At 38.6% G+C, this 20826-nt stretch overlaps 2 protein-coding genes across 2 annotated transcripts; both read right to left on the reverse strand.

Moving 5' to 3' along the window:
* Positions 1–214: 214 nt before the first annotated feature.
* LOC122666919 (UPF0301 protein CCA_00630-like) lies at positions 215–17739 on the reverse strand. Its single transcript, XM_043863031.1, has 3 exons — positions 17444–17739; positions 7113–7228; positions 215–964 (listed from the first exon to the last, which is right to left on the reverse strand). Exons 1-3 carry the CDS (start codon positions 17691–17693, stop codon positions 287–289), a joined length of 1044 nt encoding a protein of 347 aa, XP_043718966.1. The 5' UTR covers positions 17694–17739; the 3' UTR covers positions 215–286.
* An 897-nt stretch (positions 17740–18636) lies between these two features.
* Positions 18637–19505, reverse strand: LOC122668623. Its single transcript, XM_043865162.1, has 3 exons — positions 19437–19505; positions 18993–19334; positions 18637–18843 (listed from the first exon to the last, which is right to left on the reverse strand). The coding sequence occupies exons 1-3, from the start codon at positions 19503–19505 to the stop codon at positions 18637–18639; spliced, it is 618 nt and encodes a 205-aa protein (XP_043721097.1).
* Between the last annotated feature and the right edge of the window lie 1321 nt (positions 19506–20826).

Raw genomic sequence — 20826 nt, forward strand, 5'->3', positions numbered from 1 at the left:
GCTGATGTATGTACTTATCTTTTTTTTTTTTGCATAAAAAATTGTTTTTATTTCAATCACAAACCTTCTTCTTTCCCCCGCAAAAAAAAAAGGGGGAGGGAGAGATGGGGTGAAAACAATCATTTGAACCAGTATAACAAAGGCAACTTCTACGACCCTTGAATTGTATAACAGTAGTACCCAAAAAAAATTTTGCATAACCGGACAGATGAATGGTGAAAATATATTAGATCTAATTACTCAATTAGTTTACTGTACTTATGTACATTGGGGTTCAAAGACATCTTCATTGACTATCTTGCTTAGGTTTCTGGCTCAGCTCTGAGTAGTGACCACCCATTAGCTGCAAAATTTCCTCCCACAGACCTTCAGATGAATCTGGTGTATTATCAAAAATCAAATTTGCACTACAGGCAGCAACATACCAATAATCTGATTCAATTTCCTCCCTCAATTGATCAAACTGCCACCCTGCATATCCAACGAAGAATCTGAAGTCCTTGGGATTAAGCATCCCTTTCTTCACAAGCCCTGCAGCTTCATCCAAACTATTTCTAGCACCAAAACATAGGCCTGGTATCACCTGCTCAAACCCTGGAAGTTGGGAATTCTCTTCTGTCCTCAACAAGAACATACTTGCCTCCAGTGGTCCACCAATATGCAAAGAACAATCTGCAAAAGTGGTTGCTAGATCCAGATTTGAGGACTTCATGTGCTTGATCCTCTTGTTAAGTGGACGGTTTATGATGACTCCGAAGGGCCCCTCGTATGGGGATCTGGTTCCAGATCTGAGGAGAAGAACCACAGTTCTTTCGAAAGTGTGAACACCATCAAGCTTCTCAGTGGCAACAAGTACACAACCTGTCTCTGGAACAAGAATAGGATGGGCCCATTTTGAGCCAAGCGGTTTGGAGTCCTGGGAACCTGCTTCTTGGCCAGCAGCTTCAGTATCTATATTATGCACCTAGAGAAGAATTTCAAGCGTAAATTTCATTTCATCTTGTAGGTACTAATTCAAGCATCAAGTAATTATACTCAGCTCAATCAAATAAAATACCTGCATATTTCTTTTGGAGGAGGCCATTACATTATTTGAACCACAACTTTTCAAATGCCATCAATCATTCATAACTCTATTTTACAGCAATATAAATAGCAACACAGTTGCTGTTCGCTACACTACAGTTTGTGGAATCCCACGGGTTAACTTCAACAAGACCAGGTAATGAGATGCTCTTTCCCAACTCAATTTTTCTCTTCATCTTTTCAAGGAATTTTTAATACTCAAAACTACAAGAGCAAAGGGGAAAGTCCAATACATGGAATTCCATACAGTTGACACAGCCAAGGAATGAGAAAGGGGCCAAATCAAATGGCAATCCTGCATAATGGGGTTTCCTCAGTCACCTCAATATTAGGGTTTATAAACCTCATTTAAAACCAAAATTGCAGGGATGGGACCAAAATTCTTAGGAGAAAACCCAGTAGATGATTCAAAACAAAATCAGAGGAACCAGAATATCTCGCTGAATGGTCTATTAGGTATGGAGAACAAACCATCCTAGTTGGACAGTAATCAACAACCAGATTTAGAGATAGGAAAGAATCCCACTTTAGGAGGTTACCAAAACCCAGACAGAAAATAGAAACCAGAATTAGTAACTCAGATTTTAGGAAGTAGAGTTGAAGGATTTCAGAAATCGATGAAGAAACTAAGAATTAGAAACTGAAACTGAATCAGAATTAGAAACAGGAAATCATAAGAGAAAACTGAAGAATAGCATGGAGGAAAGCTAACTATTATAACAGGGATTGATTTAGCAAAACAGAATCAAAGAGATTAGGGAAACTAGCATGCTCAGGAAAAGAAAAGTCCAGAATTTACCTGATATGTGAAGGAGAAGAAGAATAGATAGAAGAGAAGATGTGATCAGGAATCCACCTGATCTGTAGGAGCAGGAATCACACCAAAACTGTAACCTGGAATCCACCACGAACAACTACTGAGTCCACAACAGTCCACTTATGAATCCATAGAAGTAACACTCTTGAATCTCACAAGAGTAAGCCTGAAATCAACAGACCCAAACAGAAAAAGCTCCTTTCATTCACCAAAATTGTTGGTAGGGCCGTAGCCCTTTACATTCTCATACTCTAAGAAATAGAAACTTTGAAAAATAAAAACTACGGAAATAGAAACTTAAGGAAACTAACAAAAAATAGGTCTGGATTCATAGTATCTTAATCCAGCCCAACTATTACAATATAATAAGAAAAACAAGAAAATAAACTCCAAACTGAACCTGGTATGAACAGTAGCCACTGGCTGTCATGTCACAGCTAAGTGGCTGTCATGGTGGTGTCACGGTGCCTGCCATTATGGCAAACTGGCTACCATGTAGATTGTGACAACTGTGATGTCACAGCCAGTTATAACAATTTTTTTCTTCTCTTTCTTCTGCTGAAATGGCTGGAATTCTGTCTCAACTCTCCCCAGCTAGAAAAAACTCAGACCACAAATTTTGCAGAGTCTAAGAGCCCGTTTGGTAACGCTTTTGTTTCACGTTTTTGGTGCTTTTCTGTGCTACTGGCACAAAAAAACGGAATCTACCGTTTGGGTCCACCGGTCTGTTTTTATGTGCTACTGAAACAAACCGGGTAAAAAAAAAAAGTAAAACACAAAATTACGAAACAAGGTTTACCTTGTTTCTTCAGTTTTGAAACACTTCAATTGAAACAAAATAGAGAATATGTGCCCGATAATTCTTGGACACCAGCGAAGGACTCCTTCAACAAGAGACTCCCTATCTCCATTGTCTTCTCCACCGAGCCACTGGTTCCTTGCGACAGCATCTTCTCCAACTAAACCCTAGATCTGTTGGATAGGTAAGTTGCTTCTTCTCTTCTTCCTCTGCTCTGCTTCTTCTCTTCTTTTTTTATGGATAGCTAAGTTGCTTCTTTTCTTCTTCTTTTCTTCTTCTTCTTGTGTTACATTTATATAAGCCTTGTATTCTGTTTTTTGCAGAAACCCTAAAAATCCAAGTAAGATTGTGTGGCTTTTCCCAATGATCCAAGTTCGAGTCACAAATTCTGCACCAATCCAAGCTTCACAGGTAAACCCCTCTCTGCGACCTCATATTTGTCAAACAACCCCTTCTCTGATAGAAGTGTATACTGTCATGGCCTTTGTCTTCTCAGACCACCGATCCAAGCTTCATGGCCTTTGTCTTCTCAGACCAAAACCATTTCTGAGAATGGAATCTAATAATAATCCATGACAATATTGTAGTAGATAGGCGTACTTTGTTTAGACTCTTTATGGATCTCCAATCTTCATAGGTTATAGACAGCTATGGTATTTCCAGATTGTTGCTATTTGTATTATATATAGAAAGTCAAGAATGGCTTTGGTGGGTCTTAATACGATTCAGTAGCTTGAAGGCCATATCTTTGATTTCTAGAGTTTGGTAATTGGGATTCGTTTGGGTTGTACGCTGCATTTGGTTTTGTATGGTTTAATTTCTAGTTTGATGATTTGGTTTTCACTTGGGATGGTTAAATAATTTTTTTTCAGTCTGATGCATCGTATTATATGAAAGGGGTGGGTGAGCGTGTGTAGAGGCAGCTAGGGGTGGGTGAGTGGGTGTAGGGGCAGCAAGGGGTGGGTGGGTGTGAGTGTGTGAGATCTAAATTGGTTACAAGGGTGTTATCATATCTAGAAAAGGAACAAGGGTGTTAACCAATGAAGCTGCATTGGTGAAATCTGCTGAAGAAATTGGTTTCGAAGTTGAAATCTTGCTACCAAAACCCACAACAGAGCTGGCGATGATTTATCAGGTTCTTAATTCTAGTGATGCCATGATTGGTGTCCATGGTGCTGCTCTAACACATCTTCTGTTTATGAGGCCTGGCACTGTATTCATCCAAATTATCCCTCTTGGCACAGACTGGGCTGCAAATACTTACTGTGGTGAACCTGCAATTGTGCTTGGCCTTAAGTATATAGGCTATGAAATACATCCAAAGGAGAGTTCTTTGTATAATAAGTATGATGAAAATCATTGTGTCCTCACAGATCCTCATAGTGTAAATGCCTTGGGTTGGGAACTCACTAAGAAGATCTATCTTGATGGCCAGAATGTTATATTGAATATCCTAAGATTTCCCAAGTAATTGTTGCTAGCCTATAAGTACGCCATTGCCAAGAGAACAGCGATGGAAACTGCAGTGATCTCCAAAGCTTCTGCTGATTCCTAAATCTGGTTCTTTCTCCACCCATTACTCAATTGTTTGATACTATTGTTCCATTTAATTTCATCTGCTCTGAACAAGGAGATCAGTTTTCTTTTTGTCTCAATTGTATGTAGAGATTAGTTTTCTCTTTTCTCTTCATATGTTCATCTGTACAAAATAAAATTTTATATTGAGATGAGATGTATGAAACAAGAAGTAAATTCTATTGCTTATGAGAACTTCCCCCATAAGTACTTGCAGATTTATTCATATTTCAATGGACCATTTCTAGTTGTAAATGTCAAGTTAATGATTGCATAATAGACCATTAAATTAAGAAACTTACTTGAGGATTAGGCTCCAAGCACTTCTTACCATTTACATAGATGTTAGAAGAGAACTTTATTGTTTCCTTAAGTTGTTGCTTGTGTTTATTGCCAAAGCCTTGAGGAGTAGCCAATGGAATATGGAAGAAACCTCTATATTGAAATCATTCTTTCATGTCACTCTCTCTTTAGGGCCTACTTTATTTTTTAGATGATTTTGGTGCATAATTTATCAAACCCTTGAGAATCACATGTAACCAATTTAGATCTGATGCAGTTTTCATCTCCAATTATTTTTCGTTAAATTCTCCCTCTCACCTCTTTACTTATCTCAGTAATTTGCACCCCCAATGTCATACCTGTACTCTCCTACAAACTCTACCTATTGGGTCTTTAGCTCAAATTGGTAGAGCACTTGGAACATGAGCGTGTCTCAAGCATGTTCTAAGGGAATGGTGGTTCGAATCCACAAAGATCCTTTTTGGATATTCATATATGATCATGGTGGATGTTTTCATCTTAATTTTATGTAAGTTTAGTCAAGTAATGACATTTTTGTAATAATTCATTAATTTGGTTACAAGTGTTCTAGAACAAGTTTTACCAAACGGAATTGTGTTGTTTTTTTGTTCTAAAAATGTTTCTGGAACAAGTTTACCAAACACCATTTTAGAGCCCAAAAACATGTTTCCAGCATAGAAACAGAAAAAAATGATAAAAGTAAAAAACACCTGTTCTGGAACAGAAGTGTTACCAAACGGGCTCTAAGGAATTAACATTGTGTCCATCTTCAGCCCATAACAGAACTCCACTTGCTCACAAACCAAAAAAAAAATATTTGCAACTTGTGGAGTCTTCTCATTGAAGAAAGGAGGTAGAATCATAAACTCTATTGCCTCCAAGAACAGTCACGACTTCATATGGAGTGTTCTTGAATTCTTCCTCACTCTAGGCCTCATCTTCTGCCACTGCTTCAACTTCTTCATTTCTATCTTCTTTAGTCTTTAACGTTGTCTTCCACACCAGAAAGTTCGACTTGTTGGCCTTCCTTCTTAAGGATTTTCAAGCACTGCCTCATTGTCGTTTATCCTCGAACTCAAGCTCCTTTCCTTGACTAGTTCTTTCCTTTTTTTGTTCATCACTAGATTAGGTAAAAAACGACTCAAATCCTTGCACAAAGCTGATATATATTTACATATTGCATAATAAGGTGTTTGTATGCTTTAAAACTGTATTTTATATGTATCCTAACTCCTAAGCACACCCATATGTTTCTTGACCATTTCCATGCGTATCTTGCGTCTCTCCGATATGCACGATAGATCTCTTAAAATCACCCTTCTGATACGATACCAAACAACGAAACTTAAATCCTTGATCGTTATTCAACTAAGCCTTGCCACTCCCCTTGATGCAGACCCAAATGGGTAAGCAAGCCAAGATCGAATCTGGAAGAGAATGAAGATAAATAGACAAGTTGTAGATGAAGATAGATATGTGACATTCTAGAGTCCCACTAGTTTCCAACCATCGGAGTCCAACCAAGGTCACGATCGAAGGAGTCCCACCTTGATCGCACTGTAGGAGTCTCACTTAAGCTCACTTGATGTTGTCACAAGTAGTTCTCAACAAGAGGAGTTTTTTTTTCTTTTTTTAATTTCTAGATGCTGGAAACAGCCTCCCACGAATTCTATATATGTAGGGGAGAAGGAGACTTAATAGTCCCTTGAGTAAATAAAAATTGAATTAAAAGGACTGATGTAATGCCCAGGCTAAATGGAATTCCCAACACCTAGAAACCAAAACCAATACATAAAAAATAATTCCTAAATTTAAAAACTAACCCCAAGATATTGAAAACTGTTCCCAAGACATAGGAACTACAAACAAGACTAATAACGGGAGGCACTAATGCTGCCTTGGAATATGAAAAGACAAAAGAATCTGCCAGAATTTAACTGTTCCAGGAGTCCACAATTTGACTGAGGGCTGGATCTGAACCAGGCCAGGCTAGGCAGTGGTTCTGGTCTTGGACTTGGGCCTGCGCAAGTGGCTTTTGGGGAATAGGCATGCTGGCCTATTGGCTGGTGGATGCCCCGCATCACCCCTCCTCCTCCCCCTTCCATAAAGGGTAAAATAAAAGGAAAGAGATAAAGACGGAAAAGCCTTAGCCCAGTATATCGGAGTTGTCTACATGAATCTTATTCCACCATTCCATCTCTATAGGGTCACAATCATGTTCCAACATGAGCTTCAACTGAGAATTTTCAGGATTTTTACAAATTGTTTGGATAAAAGGTACTAATACCGGCAGTGAAACATATATAACCTGCTTACCTCAGCTTCAAACAGGCAGCTGCAAGTACCAGCAGATTGCATGCATCATAATGGAACTCTACTTAGTAACCACTAAAAATGAGAACTTTCCTACACCTCATCACTGTTGAGATTTATTTCATCTTTATATTTCAACTGAAACTTAGATGAATCTAGTGTTGTTCTAAGCAGGAAGAAAGAGTAATCTCAATTTGAATTGGAAAAGCGATAGTTTACCTGCTCCCGTGCAACAAGATTTGCTCTGACTGTTCTCCAATCCGAAATGACTTTGTCAGAAGCAGGATTCTTCCCTTTGGAACCATCTCTTTCTGGAATGGATTGATCACCATTTCCTGTAATAGAAATTACCCCCAGGATTTACAACTACTGTATGTTATGGACCTTATCATAGATCATGTGCACATGCTCGCACACACACACCCACATAACACAAGTGCTCACACTAAATACTCAAAGAGTGCAGGAAAAAGAAATCGAAACGAGAAAAAAAAAATTCCATTAATAGCATGGGAAAATGAATTAAGCCCTTGTTATAATGCTTAAGCAAACAGAAGAAGTTTCTTAATCAAAGACAAAGTTGGGTTACCAAGAAATTTTTGAAAAAATTAATACGGAATAACATCTACTTGGATATCAGATGATTTTAACATATAATGTAATTGATTTAGTTACCCATAGGATTATTTAGGGGATTTAGATTATCTTGTAATTTTTGCAATCTTATTTTATTTTAGGGAAGTTGTGTATGCATAGGAGATTTGGTTGTTGTTAAGATATGTAACACAATAGGGGGAGTGTCCTTATCGTGGTAAACTGAGTTACATTACAACTCTACATATAGTTAGAATTTGAAAACTTACTCAGGAAAACAACTAACGACTAACTCCCAACTCCTACTAACAACCAAAGACTTAAAAGTACTACAACTCTACATATAGTTAGAGTAGGAAAATTTACTCAGGAGAACAACTGACTAACTCCTAACTCCTACTAACAACCAGACATAAAGTAATAAAGAAAACCACGATAGGGACACTCCCATCATGGTACATATCTTAACAGTTGTTATTTAGTTACCTAGTTTACTACAGTTTCTATTTCTGGTTAGTTGCTATGTTTGTCTTTGGAGTCTTAAAAGAACTTTTAATTACCCATTGATGGGATAGATTTTGGAATTTGGAGAATGATTGAAGATTTGAGTCTGCTACCTGCTGCTATAGGTTGACTGCTGGTCATACTGTTCCTTTCCCCTTCCTTCATCGATCCAATCCTGTGTCTCCCCTCAGGTACAACTTCTTCTTCCCCCCTTTTCGGTTCGCCTTTCTAGTACTTTCCTGGTTTCAGTTCTTGAGTTTTTTTTTCCAATACTTTGTTCCTGGGTGGTACTTGCAGACACGGAACTAAAACTGACGAGATCTCGGTTTTTCCCAAGGTCGAGAAGAGATAGCCTGCGAGTTAAAAAAGTGCAATATGTCGGTCGAAATCTCGGTCGAGTCGAGATCTCGGCCCGACCCAGATTTCGACCCATTTTACCTTATAAAAGTACCAAAACTCGACAGAACTGGTGAGTTCTTTGTCGAGTTCTACTGAGACTGTCATTTAGATATACAGACACCTATCTATGCAAACCTTGGTATACACACTTATTTATGCCTAATATCATTTAAGTAAATGTTTTTGTATTTCATTTACTTAAGATATTATTCATAAATAAGCAAATACCCCCTATTTGAATCCAATAAAAATAGTTAAAAAATCAAATTCGAAAAGGAAAAAAAGTCAACCTTCAGTGAAACTCCTATTTGGACTTTGTTTTTGCAAAATCTGAGAGTGTCATTGTATTTAAATGGCCTAAAATAGGCTGAGTACCAAGTTTCAGACCCAAACCAGATCTAAAACCCACCAAAACCAGCCTTCGAATTGGAAAAAAAAATACACCAACTCAACCGAGATCTCGTGAGATCTCGAGTCAACTCGGTTTTTTCCAAGGTCGAAACCTGGTCGAGTTCCGAGTTTTAGTTCCTTGCTTGCAGCACACCTTGGTTAGATTGATTTCCATCAAATCAGCTCCTTTTGCCCGAAGATTCTGGGTATAAGTTGCCCCTCCATAGGAAATCCAAGCCGTCGAGTTTCAAATCAAACTTCCTTTTCTGATGTGAGATTCACATTGAACTTCAGTTCTGGTTCCTTAACTACCACCAGAACCTGTTTGCAAGGAATATTACTACTTTAATATTTAACCTTTAGATCTGTTGGTCAATCCTGAGAGGCATAGACGTTACAATTCTGTATATAAATTTGGATCACTTAGGGTCCTACAGAGTGAGTTTTTTCACACGATAGCAGGTTGGGTTATCGCTGTCTTGTTTTTATCAAAGGTTAAAGAACAAGCTTAATTCTTCTATTTACATTTAAGCCCCTATTACTTGATATTACAATAAGCGCCTGATTCTGGAATTTTGTTTCATTTTAAATCCATATTCATATAACTTTCCAGAATTGTCCTTTTTCCTTTGAGTTAATTCCTGTTTTGTCCCCCGTTAAATTAATTTACTCTCACTGGTTCTAAATTGCTCCAGAAATTACGAGATTGCCAATGATCCTTTCAAATGAGTAATTTTTTCTTTGGTGGGCCCATAGTGACCTATAATCAGGGTTATTGAACCCTAGTTTGCATCAGTAATACTGGTATAACATGTAACTGGTGGCTTCTCTAGAACCCAAAAGAAAACATGCAAGCAAGAAAAGGCTATAAATCAAGCGGTATTCCAGAAATAACACCTCTTTTGGTCCTGACTGACTCGTTATGGCTAAAATCCCAAGCTTTTAACTAGTACTTGTAGAAAGACAGCTCGAATGAGGGTCACTAGGCCATCCAGCAAAATGGGTCAGAAGATGACAAAAGCTGGAGCCAAGTATTAAAAAAATAAAAAAGGTGGTAGAAAAAGTAAAAGAAAAGGGGGAAAATAAAAGAATGAAGCTCATATGCAATCCAAAAGAAGGCCCAAAACAGGTCCATTTGATACAGATACATCACCAAAAGAGGCTTATTTTGATGGGAATATAATGTAGTCCTAGGTAGGAGTAATCCCACTAGGAACCAGGGTAATAGGATCTCTTAACAAGGCTGGCCGATTGGGACAGCTTAGGCTAATTAGGGCAGAATTAGGGTTATGGTTAGGGTTTCGACTTAGGGTTTTATTTGGAAATGATGTGCAGAATTTTATGAGTCTAATGGTATAAGTTGGATCAAATTTGGTTGAGGTTGGAATTCTAGGGTTTTGGGTAGGATGCCTTATGAAAATGGACTGTTCGTAAGATCTAGGGTTTAGGGGTAGATTTTAGGAAAGAGGTTTATCGGGTATTAATGGGCAGGTCTAGGGGGTTATTTTGGTATAAAGAAGTTAGGGTTTGGGAAGGTTTTAAAATTCTGCAATTTAGGGCAGAATTGGATTTAGGGTTTTAATGGAGGTTAGGGTTTGATGGATGGAGGGGAGTTTGGACCAGGTCTAATGAAGGGGAATGGCTGGACAGATTAGAAGAAGAAGGTTTGAAATCAAATCTCAGATTGAAACTTACTGGATTTGCAGAGATCTTCAATGGTAGCAACTTTGAAGATGAACAATGGGGTCTCCTGATCTATAAGATGCAAGGAAATAAGTAGCAGCCCTCCCGATCTTCACAATGCAAAGAGTCGATTGGAGATCCACCAATCCCTTCACCTTGATATTACTCACAAGGCAACCTTGATATTACTCACAAGGCACACTCACGATGGAGCAAAGGCAGCAAGCATAAAGCTGAGTTTTTATTAATCAAATTCGTCTATAATGCTGGCCTCCCTTACAAACTTATATAGAAGACTCAAAAATAGACTTAGACACTAAAAATGAATGGCCTAACCTTATCCCTAAGCTATTAGGTAACTTAAACCAACTAGGAAACTAAAATACTAAAAGAAATAGACTCAAAACATGGCTGGACTTATAAAGTCCTAATCTAGCCCAACTTACATCACATGACCACTTAAGTTGTCACATGATCACTTAACCAAGTCACATGATCACTTAAATTGAACCAATTGGATGCAACCAATTTGAACCGGTTCAATTAAAAAACATAAAAATAAACTAAGTATTGGGCTAATCCCGTATGCAACCTATATACCCATATTTTAGGCCCATAAAAGTGGCCTATTACATTAGAAACCCATGGGATCAAAGGCCCAACATATATATATCCCAACCCTACACTTATTCCCATTGAAACAAACCCTATTTGATGATGAATCTGCATCAACTCTCCCCAACTAGAAAAAATTCATCCTCGAATTTTGTAATGATGAGGGGGAATCAACATGTGATCAGCAGCTTTGACCATCCCCAAACAGAATTTCGGTGAAGCGGGAACATTGGGGATAAAGTCTTCAATGCGTGGAGCGTTCTCTTCAAAGAACCATAGTGGCATAACAAACTCTATGTGCTCGACCTCTTCAAGAACAACATCTTGGATGTCGATGATATCTTGTGGAGTGTTGTCAATCACCACTTCATCTTCCATATCCTCAGCCTTGTCTACTTTGCCCTCTTCAGTAGTTTCTTCTACCATTGTGTGTTGGACCTCCACATCAATTTGATGGCCGAGCTTCTCAACCATGATCTCAACTACTGGTGCAGTTTGATATTCTTGAATTTCTTTAGCTATAGGTTCTTGAATCTCTTCAACACAAACCGCTTTAGTAGAATCTTTTGTTGGTGCATCTGCCATAGGTGAAACTTCAAACACAGTCGATGTCACTTGCATTTGAGTTGACATGTTCGGTAGTCCTTGTGGCTGTACAGTCGATGTGGTCACCTTTGGTTGTAATCCTTTTAGAGTAAACAAATGGTATAGACGTTGTCGATCAGGTAGGACACACAAGTTGTTTTCCGGTTCAATCCAACCTTGTCGCTCGTCCAACCAATTGCAACCTCCTGCAATAAAGCTCCTTGGAGATGGTACCGGCTTACACCAAGCACCATCATGATATGAAGAACACCCAAATTCAACACAGACTTTCCCTGTAGGCTCGATGCAAATCTCTCCTGATTGGGACAACATATCCACCACGGATTGTGAAATAATGTTGTTACATCTCCTCTCATCAACAACTAAGATGGCTGTGCTCCCATTGGGTAGACGAACTTGGGTCTTGAAAACGAAGGGAGGTGGGTCTTTCAAGGCTTGGTTGGAGCTTCCCTCCGCCATAGCTTTGATACCAATTTAATGTAGTCCTAGGTAGGAGTAATCCCACTAGGAACCAGGGTAATAGGATCTCTTAACAAGGCTGGCCGATTAGGACAGCTTAGGCTAATTAGGGCAGAATTAGGGTTATGGTTAGGGTTTCAACTTAGGGTTTTATTTGGTAATGATGTGCAGAATTTTATGAGTCTAATGGTATAAGTTGGATCAAATTTGGTTGAGGTTGGAATTCTAGGGTTTTGGGTAGGATGCCTTATGAAAATGGACTGTTCGTAAGATCTAGGGTTTAGGGGCAGATTTTAGGAAAGAGGTTTATAGGGTATTAATGGGCAGGTCTAGGGCGTTATTTTGGTATAAAGAAGTTAGGGTTTGGGAAGGTTTTAAAATTCTGCAATTTAGGGCAGAATTGGATTTAGGGTTTTAATGGAGGTTAGGGTTTGATGGATGGAGGGGAGTTTGGACCAGGTCTAATGAAGGGGAATGGCTGGACAGATTAGAAGAAGAAGGTTTGAAATCAAATCTCAGATTGAAACTTACTGGATTTGCAGAGATCTTCAATGGTAGCAACTTTGAAGATGAACAATGGGGTCTCCTGATCTACAAGATGCAAGGAAATATGTAGCAGCCCTCCCGATCTTCACAATGCAAGGAGTCGATTGGAGATCCACCAATCCCTTCACCTTGATATTACTCACAAGGCAACCTTGATATTACTCACAAGGCACACTCACGATGGAGCAAAGGCAGCAAGCATAAAGCTGAGTTTTTATTAATCAAATTCGTCTATAATGCTGGCCTCCCTTACAAACTTATATAGAAGACTCAAAAATAGACTTAGACACTAAAAATGAATGGCTTAACCTTATCCCTAAGCTATTAGGTAACCTAAACCAACTAGGAAACTAAAATACTAAAAGAAATAGACTTAAAACATGGCTGGACTTATAAAGTCCTAATCCAGCCCAACTTACATCACATGATCACTTAAGTTGTCACATGATCACTTAAATTGAACCAATTGGATGCAACCAATTTGAACCGGTTCAATTAAAAAACATAAAAATAAACTAAGTATTTGGCTAATCCCGTATGCAACCTATATACCCATATTTTAGGCCCATAAAAGTGGCCTATTACATTAGAAACCCATGGGATCAAAGGCCCAACATATATATATCCCAACCCTACACTTATTCCCATTGAAACAAACCCTATTTGATGATGAATTTGCATCAGAATAAGTCTAGGGTTAGGTCATAAACATGTTGGGCCTTTGATCCCATGGGTTTTCCATGTAATAGGTCACTTTTATGGGCCTAAAATATGGGTAATTAGGTTCCATAAGGGATTCCATACTTAATTTTATTTTTATGTAATTAGTGATCATATGACTTGGTTAAGTGGTCATGTGAAATACATCGCCATTATTTCCAATTTGACATCCACCCCACCACCTCAAAGGGAAGGTAAAAATATTCCATGAATACTGATCCAACTTGTATTTGTTACAGCTGATCCCTAATTAAGAAAAAATACAACCCATTTTCTTCTTCCCATCTTATTCCATTTTCTCTATTTGGATCTCTGGACAAGGCCCAGTTGTTCCTCCATTCTTCTCATTTGTGTTGGGCCATCAGAAACACTTACTATAACTGGAACAGGGGGGGGGGGGGGGGAGGCACCAGCCTTCAAACAAGAGAAGTGTGGGAATTCTGTAGACCACACAGATGCTGCCACCCCCTAGTGATGCAGATAAGTAACCTAGAGGGCCCATATGTCTGTATTGGGCCTTTGTTCTATGTGTTTGCTTTGTAATGGGTCACTTTAATGGACCTAAAACGTGGGTAGAAGATAGGCATACGGGATTAAGCTCAATAGTAGCTTATTAGCTTTACTTTCATTCCTAGTAGAAGTATGGGAATAGTTGTTTTTATTTTCAGCTAAGTTGTATGCACTCCTATTCATAGTGGGAGTATATTTTAGTTTTCCTAGTTTGATTAGGAGTATTGATTTCAATGTATTTAAGCAATGTAAGGCTGCTAACCCTTTTGGACGATTTTGATTAATAAAGTTTGAGCTGCCTTGCTGAAAGAGAACTTTGTGATACCGTGGGTAAGAGACCCTTAGACCTGAGATAGGTTTTCCCCTTCTTCTTCCTCTATTTGCCACCATCTACATACTGTTTTGTGATCAGTTTGATAGCTGCTGCTGATGGGTGTTTTTTGGTTCCAGATTCCATTAGATTAGTTGATCCTACTTCCAACATCATATCTCAGTTCACAGGTCAGATCAGATCAGGGTTTAAATTTCTGTTTTATCATTCAATCACATGCTCTGTTTTTTTCCCAGTTTCAGCCAACCTTGTTCATCCTATAAAACCCTATCCCTTGCCCTGTTTCACCTGCAACTTTAGGACAATATAGCCTCGCTCTCGATCACAGTTTGGGGCCCTTCTGATTTCTTGTTTGTGAGAGACTTAAAAATCTCTCTTTTCTCAGTTTTCTCTATTTCAGAATTTGGTTTTTCAAAATTATTTTTAATCCAGCCATTGGTTTGTATTGGAACCATAGGGCGTTAATTTAAACCATTGAACTTGAGGTCTGTCTCGAATTTCAGACCAATCCATTGGGTGGATTGAAATTAATTTGAGTTTTACTGTTCCTGAGATCTAGGCCCATGAGATCACTGGTACCAAAATTACTCCCAAACCGCTCATCGGATCATTCTCATCTTCTGATGGGTTCTTATCCTTTCTATTAACTATTGTTTCCTAAAGTTTGGTGTTATTCTGAGATGTTTGAGTTTTCAGTCAATTTTCGGGTTCTATAGGAGTGGGGGTTTTGTCTTGGGATCCTATCTGGGAGGGTTTTAGAGTTGTTCCTACCTACCCCCCCCCCCCAATCACCTAGAGTGCTGCCTCCTAAGGATAACCACAAATAACCCTTTTTTGAATTGCTATGCCTCCCAGAGTTGCAGGTACTTTGGTAATTTCACCCGTTAACTTTTCATGGCATTTAAAGTAATGTTTCATTTGACTTCATTTTGTGCAGCCCATATTTGGGTGTTTAGATTGTATTTACATCAAGTCAACATCATTTCTAAACATTATTTAAATGCTAGAGTAGGAGTTTAGTTCTTTCAAATTCTAGTCTCTTCACTACATAGATTTAGAAATAGTATAAGAATCGGCTGATTCAACTCGGAATCGATTGATGCCGATTCTGATAAACCCTGATTCCTAGAATACTGAGTTAAACTGAGTCTGGTTGACTTCTGGTCAAGTCCTACCAAGGCTAGGACAATACCCTCTGATTCCAAACTGTTTTAGAAACCGATCCTTTACCCGATTCTGAAATTTTAAACCAAACTTCCCTAAGACTTGGGTTTCAAGCTCTATTGCCGTCATGGCCCTTATCTATTACTACCATAAACAATGCTTTTAGGATAGTTAATGATATTCAGAGGTTTTCTTGCTCATGCGTTTCTGCAAGGGAAGATCTCTATAGGCCTCTTATAGAGATTCTACAGTAATTCTTAAAAGGGCGTACCCAGTGCACGAGGCTCCCGCTACTGCAGGGTCTGGGAGGGGCATATGTACTCAGCGTTACCCCCATTTTTTGTGGGGAGGCTGTTTCCATGTTCAAACCCACGAGCACCAGGTAGAGCAACCTTACCATTACACCAGGGCCCACTCTCATTCTACAGTAATTCTTCTTCCTCCTTATTTCTTTTTCTTCCTTTCTAATTCTCTATGAATTTCTATTTTCTTCCTCCATTATCTCAGAAATCAAATTCAAAATCCATCTTCACTTACATGCCTAAGCCTTATCATTCCACCATCTTTAGTTCCAAAATACCAGTCCAATCCACTATTTTTTTAAACCACTACTTGATACAAGAGTTCCTCAAGCTTAAAATAATATATTTCTTACTCAGATTGTTAATATTCAACTCAAGGGAAGTTGCGTCACGCTTACATGGATAAGCATGTGCAATTTTCCTTTTTAATTTTTTAGTCATTTATCACTTTCCACAATCAAATTAAAGCAAGGAATAGATGTACAGTTGTGGACTTATAAGCTGAAACAGGAACCTAGTTAAATGCAATTTAAGATTATGAAACTCGAATTATTATGTTGGGTTTTGTAGAATGAATATAAGCCCAGCCCTAGTTGCTTCCCAACACAACTATCAAACAATCCTATTGTCTAGTCATCTTCCAAGCACGCAGAGTTGAAAGCAAAACCCTTGGTAAAATGACATAGAAATCAAGCACATAAAACATGCTGCATGCTGTGAACATACTGCACTAATTCAGGAATGAAAAAAATCCTACCTATTACTTGATGTTGAGTGCCAGAAGACGATAAAATTGTATCATGATTTATGATATCTTGATGAGTAATACATTCACTAAAACGCAGATACCTTAGCGAATAAAATAAATTACAGATTAAAAGACGCACCAGTCTATTAGGTTTGAAACTTGATATTTGACTTGCATTCCAGTTGTCATTTGGTCTAAAAGGGTCAAGAATAGTCTTCCAAAAAATTTTAATTGTCCCAAAAATCTCCCCACACCAGCTCAAACTGATTAAAACAAACCTTAATTGAAACTAACAGGCAAGTTGAAATTTTATAGAATTACACACCCGTGACAAAATTTTAAGGATTTCAAAAGTTTGCAGCCAGCTTTTGGAGTAGAAAGTGGGCACCTAAAACAAAATATTTCTAAAGTACTATACTGAAGGACATCAACGATTGAAAGAAAAGGGTTATAGAAACACTAGTTTGGTACCCGTAAGCTAATGCCTAAAACACTGGTCTCTACAGTTAAGAGTTCAAACAGTAAAAATACATAACAGGCAAGTTCCAAATGCCTAATATATTGAAACTCATCTCTTCAAATTCAAATCATTCAAACAGGATCAAATCAGGTAAAGGAAGCTACATCCCTACAAGCACAACACCACCCCCCCCCCCCATTAAAAAAAAAAAAAAAAGGGTTACGATCACAGGTCTAATTCAAAAAGATTACATAAAACATAAGAGAAAAATATACTTTTTCTAGGGCTACTTCGAGATTTTTAATTGCAATGAAGAAATATAAAGTCATAGAAAGTGTCGGAAATTGTGGGGGGGGGGAGGGAAGTTGAATAATTTTAAGCTTCTGTGATTCAGAAATATAAATTCAGCAAATAAATCCTTACAATCCGACATCATTGAACGGCCCCAAAAGCTGAAATTAGCAAAAACATAAGAAAATTTTGAGATATTTTATACGCAAAAAACTAAGCAACTCTTACCAGAGGAAGATGGGTTCTGATGATTCTTCTTTCCCATGGCTCTTACGACCAAAGATCGACACAGAGAAGCCTTAAATTTCTTAATCCTAATCTCCATGAACCTTCCATCTTCCGCCCTTAAAGATGCAATCTTTCCCATATCGCAAGAAAAGGGTCTTTCGACCCATGAAGTTCTGTGTGAAAAAGAACAAACTTTAGAACAGAAAGGGACACCGTTGGTGTTCTTCACTTGAAGGGACCAAAGATCCATATGGCCCCTTTCAAAGGAGAGCTCAACTGTTCTCTGATTGAATAACGATTTTTTCCCCCTCTTTTGTTTTGTTTTTGTTCTTCTCCAGCGTCAGAATCTAATGATAAGAAGAGTTTAAGAACCGGGAAGAGAAGAATAAAAACGGATCAGACAAGGAGGGAGAGACGAAAATGCTTAAAACGGAACAATGGAGTGCATCAGAGCAGAAAAGTTGATGAAACCATAAAATATTGGTTCGTGTCAGGTTGCGCACGAAGGAAGCAGAAAACTCGACTCTGTTAAATCGATTTTTCATCATTTGCTTTGTATTATTCTACCCAAAAAAAATCATTTGCTTTGTGTGTTATTTTTGGTAGTGTTTTCTGCGTGGGACACAGATGGGCCACGTCCATGCACAATAAGAGTCGGAATGACCACCATGCCCCCATGTATGGCAAAAATTTCGTTCTCTTTTGTGCCATTGTGTGCATTCTCATTGGTTGGCGTGTGGTGCAGTCTTGTTATGTACCACCCAAAAAACAGTAGTCCAAAAATAATAGGGTTTAATATGCATATCCCCTAAAATGCACCCAATATTCCTCGTACCCCCTAAGGTTCTGACAAGTCCACGTACCATCTCTATTTTACCACTCTAAAGCCATTTAAGTCAACAGCAGGTGTTAAATGCTAAAAAATGATCAAACTACCCTTTCTTTTATCTCTTTTAAAATTTGAAAAGACTTACTTGCCCTGATCTAATTGTTAAATTTTAAAAAGACCAAAATGCTCTCATCTTCCTCAAATCATCTTTCTTTTACATTCCCAATACTACCACCACCACCCACCATTAACATCATCACCACCGTGAAGCCCCACCTTCAGCACCACCTCCAACTCCTCCATCTTTACCGATTTCACCACCTAAAAAGGAAACAGGATTGAATCAATAGGATTAAAACTCGAATTAAGAGGACCAAGTGCCTGCAGGGTACGAATAAGATTTCTCCCAACGTGATTTGCAGATTGAAGCGTCATAGCCAAGAGCTATGAGTCCTTCGGTGACGAATTTTCTACACTCGTCCTTGTGCTTAGAGCTTTTGTTCTTGTCCACAATTTTTGCTGTATCGGCTAACAGATTCCCCTCCGTAGTGCTTGTACAAGGAACCAGGCTCTGCACATTTCAAAAGAATTTATAATTAGCAAAAGGGGGGGAAAACCTTTTACACCTTCCACCCACTTATTGAACAGTTCAAACAAAAAAATGATGATTTTTTGGCTACTGAGAAATAATGATTATTCAAGTAAATCGTCGTCAGTTACCTTAAGAACTTCGCAAGCCTCACCAGATGAGGCTGCCGCCACCGACTCGCCGAAGCCATTGAAGAAGTCGAATTCATCGTCGGAGCTGTCGGTACAGTTGCCATTGAAGCAATTGCAGCGATTCCTTCCACATGGTGCAGTTGACGCTGGCTGCTTGTCATTACTCTCTTCAATGAAATTTTGTATCATTTTTGCCAAGCACACAGAACTCGGCTCCCAATCGTTACTACCATCTTTGTTGTACTGAGGTTCACCAACTACGAGCTTGTCGACCGATGAAATTTTCAAAACACTCGGAAACTGTCGCTCGAAGAGTCTCTTGAGTCGCGATTTCACCACAGGCTTAAAATTCGAAAACTCCAGAATAAAATCGATACCTTCCTCTCCCGATTAATATATTTATTGCTTCGGATTAGAAAAATAAGCGTGGAATAACTTCCAGACCCTGCCAAAGAAAGTGGCTTCTTGCTTAGGGTTTCCACAAATGGTTAAAGCAGGTTTCATTGAAGACATGAAAGCGAGGGAGATAGGGACATTCCGGCTAGACAAGGAATAACAAACCGCTGGAGGTGGGGCTTCACGGTGGTGATGATGTTAATGGTGGGTGCTGGTGGTGGTATTATTGGACATGTAAAAGAAGATGATGATTGGGGGAAGATGAGGGCATTTTGGTTTTTTCAAATTTTAGTAATTAGATCACGGCAATTAGGATTTTTCAAATTTTAGAACAGATAAAAGAAAGGGTAGTTTGATCAATTTTTAGCATTTAACATTTGGTGTGGACTTAAATGGCTTTATGAAGGTAAAGTAAGGGTGGAACGTGAAAATTTCAGGGTGATACGTGGACTTATCAAAACCTTAGCGGGGTACGAAGAATATTGGATGCATTTTAAGGGGTACGCATATTTAACCCAAAATAATATCATCCAAAATAGGTTTTACATCTAATGTTGTATTGCTTTCATTTTTTTTTTGGTGGAGAAGCATAAAAGTATATTACTAATTAGCTAATATTTGTACAATAGTATCTGAGCAGTCCGTAGAGAGCCTATTGGTTCTAGCATACTTAGCCAAGACATCCACATACTTCAAAGCAGACTTGTGTTTCTTAATAATTTTTACAGACTGGGAAGAAAGGGTGTGGGAGATATCAAAAAGAAAGTGCATATAAATCCCACGGCCAAAGAAAATCTGCAGAGTTAGTAAGCCAATCAGTGAGTTGTTGGGAGTCCGTCCACATAATCACTTTGTTTACTATCCAATCAAAGTGACTTTTCGAGGCCTGCTTGGAATCCTCATAGCTCCGCTTCTTGGGCTAACCCTACACCACCATAATCCATAGCCGAAGCAAATAATTGGTGGTTATCAAAGATTAAAAAACTCCATCCTCCAAGGGAGGAATTTTGATAGTAACTCCCATCACTTCGAATAACACAAGTATCAGTTGTACCAAGGCCCAAAAGATCCGACCAAGGGAGAGAACTCAACTACCCTTAGGTGATGGACTTACAGATTCAGCTAATGGGGACTGAGGTGGTGAAAATTGATCAACATGCAATTCTTTTAGATCATAAATCCAGCGGTGGACATTGCTTAAGATAGCAAAAGGGTTGACTGGTTTATTTTGGAAAACAACCGCATTCCTATGTGTCCAGATGAAGTATAAGGTGATAGCCATAATACCCAAGACTCTGTTTTGGTCCCCTTTGTCCAAGTGTGTAAGGCCTACTGAGAGAGCATCCACAATTGTATTACCAACTAAATATTCAGTTCGAAGTCCTAAAGGGCCAGCTGCCCAAATACGTTTAGTGAAATTACAGGACAAAAACAAATG

Source organism: Telopea speciosissima, chromosome 7, assembly GCF_018873765.1.
Source record: "Telopea speciosissima isolate NSW1024214 ecotype Mountain lineage chromosome 7, Tspe_v1, whole genome shotgun sequence".
Lineage (NCBI taxonomy): Eukaryota > Viridiplantae > Streptophyta > Magnoliopsida > Proteales > Proteaceae > Telopea > Telopea speciosissima.

Bases quoted from the DNA above. Each gene is read 5' to 3' on its own strand.
- LOC122666919 (XM_043863031.1), bottom strand. From the start codon at position 17,693: ATGGATCTTTGGTCCCTTCAAGTGAAGAACACCAACGGTGTCCCTTTC. The intron at 7,229-17,443 runs GTAAGAGTTGCT...TTTCTATTACAG, and splicing joins TCAGAACCCATCTTCCTCTG to GAAATGGTGATCAATCCATT. The intron at 965-7,112 runs GTAAACTATCGC...ATTCTTCTCTAG, and splicing joins ATCTTGTTGCACGGGAGCAG to GTGCATAATATAGATACTGA.
- LOC122668623 (XM_043865162.1), bottom strand. From the start codon at position 19,505: ATGTCTTCAATGAAACCTGCTTTAACCATTTGTGGAAACCCTAAGCAA. The intron at 19,335-19,436 runs GTCTGGAAGTTA...TCGAATTTTAAG, and splicing joins AAGCCACTTTCTTTGGCAGG to CCTGTGGTGAAATCGCGACT. The intron at 18,844-18,992 runs GTAACTGACGAC...TGAAATGTGCAG, and splicing joins AGGCTTGCGAAGTTCTTAAG to AGCCTGGTTCCTTGTACAAG.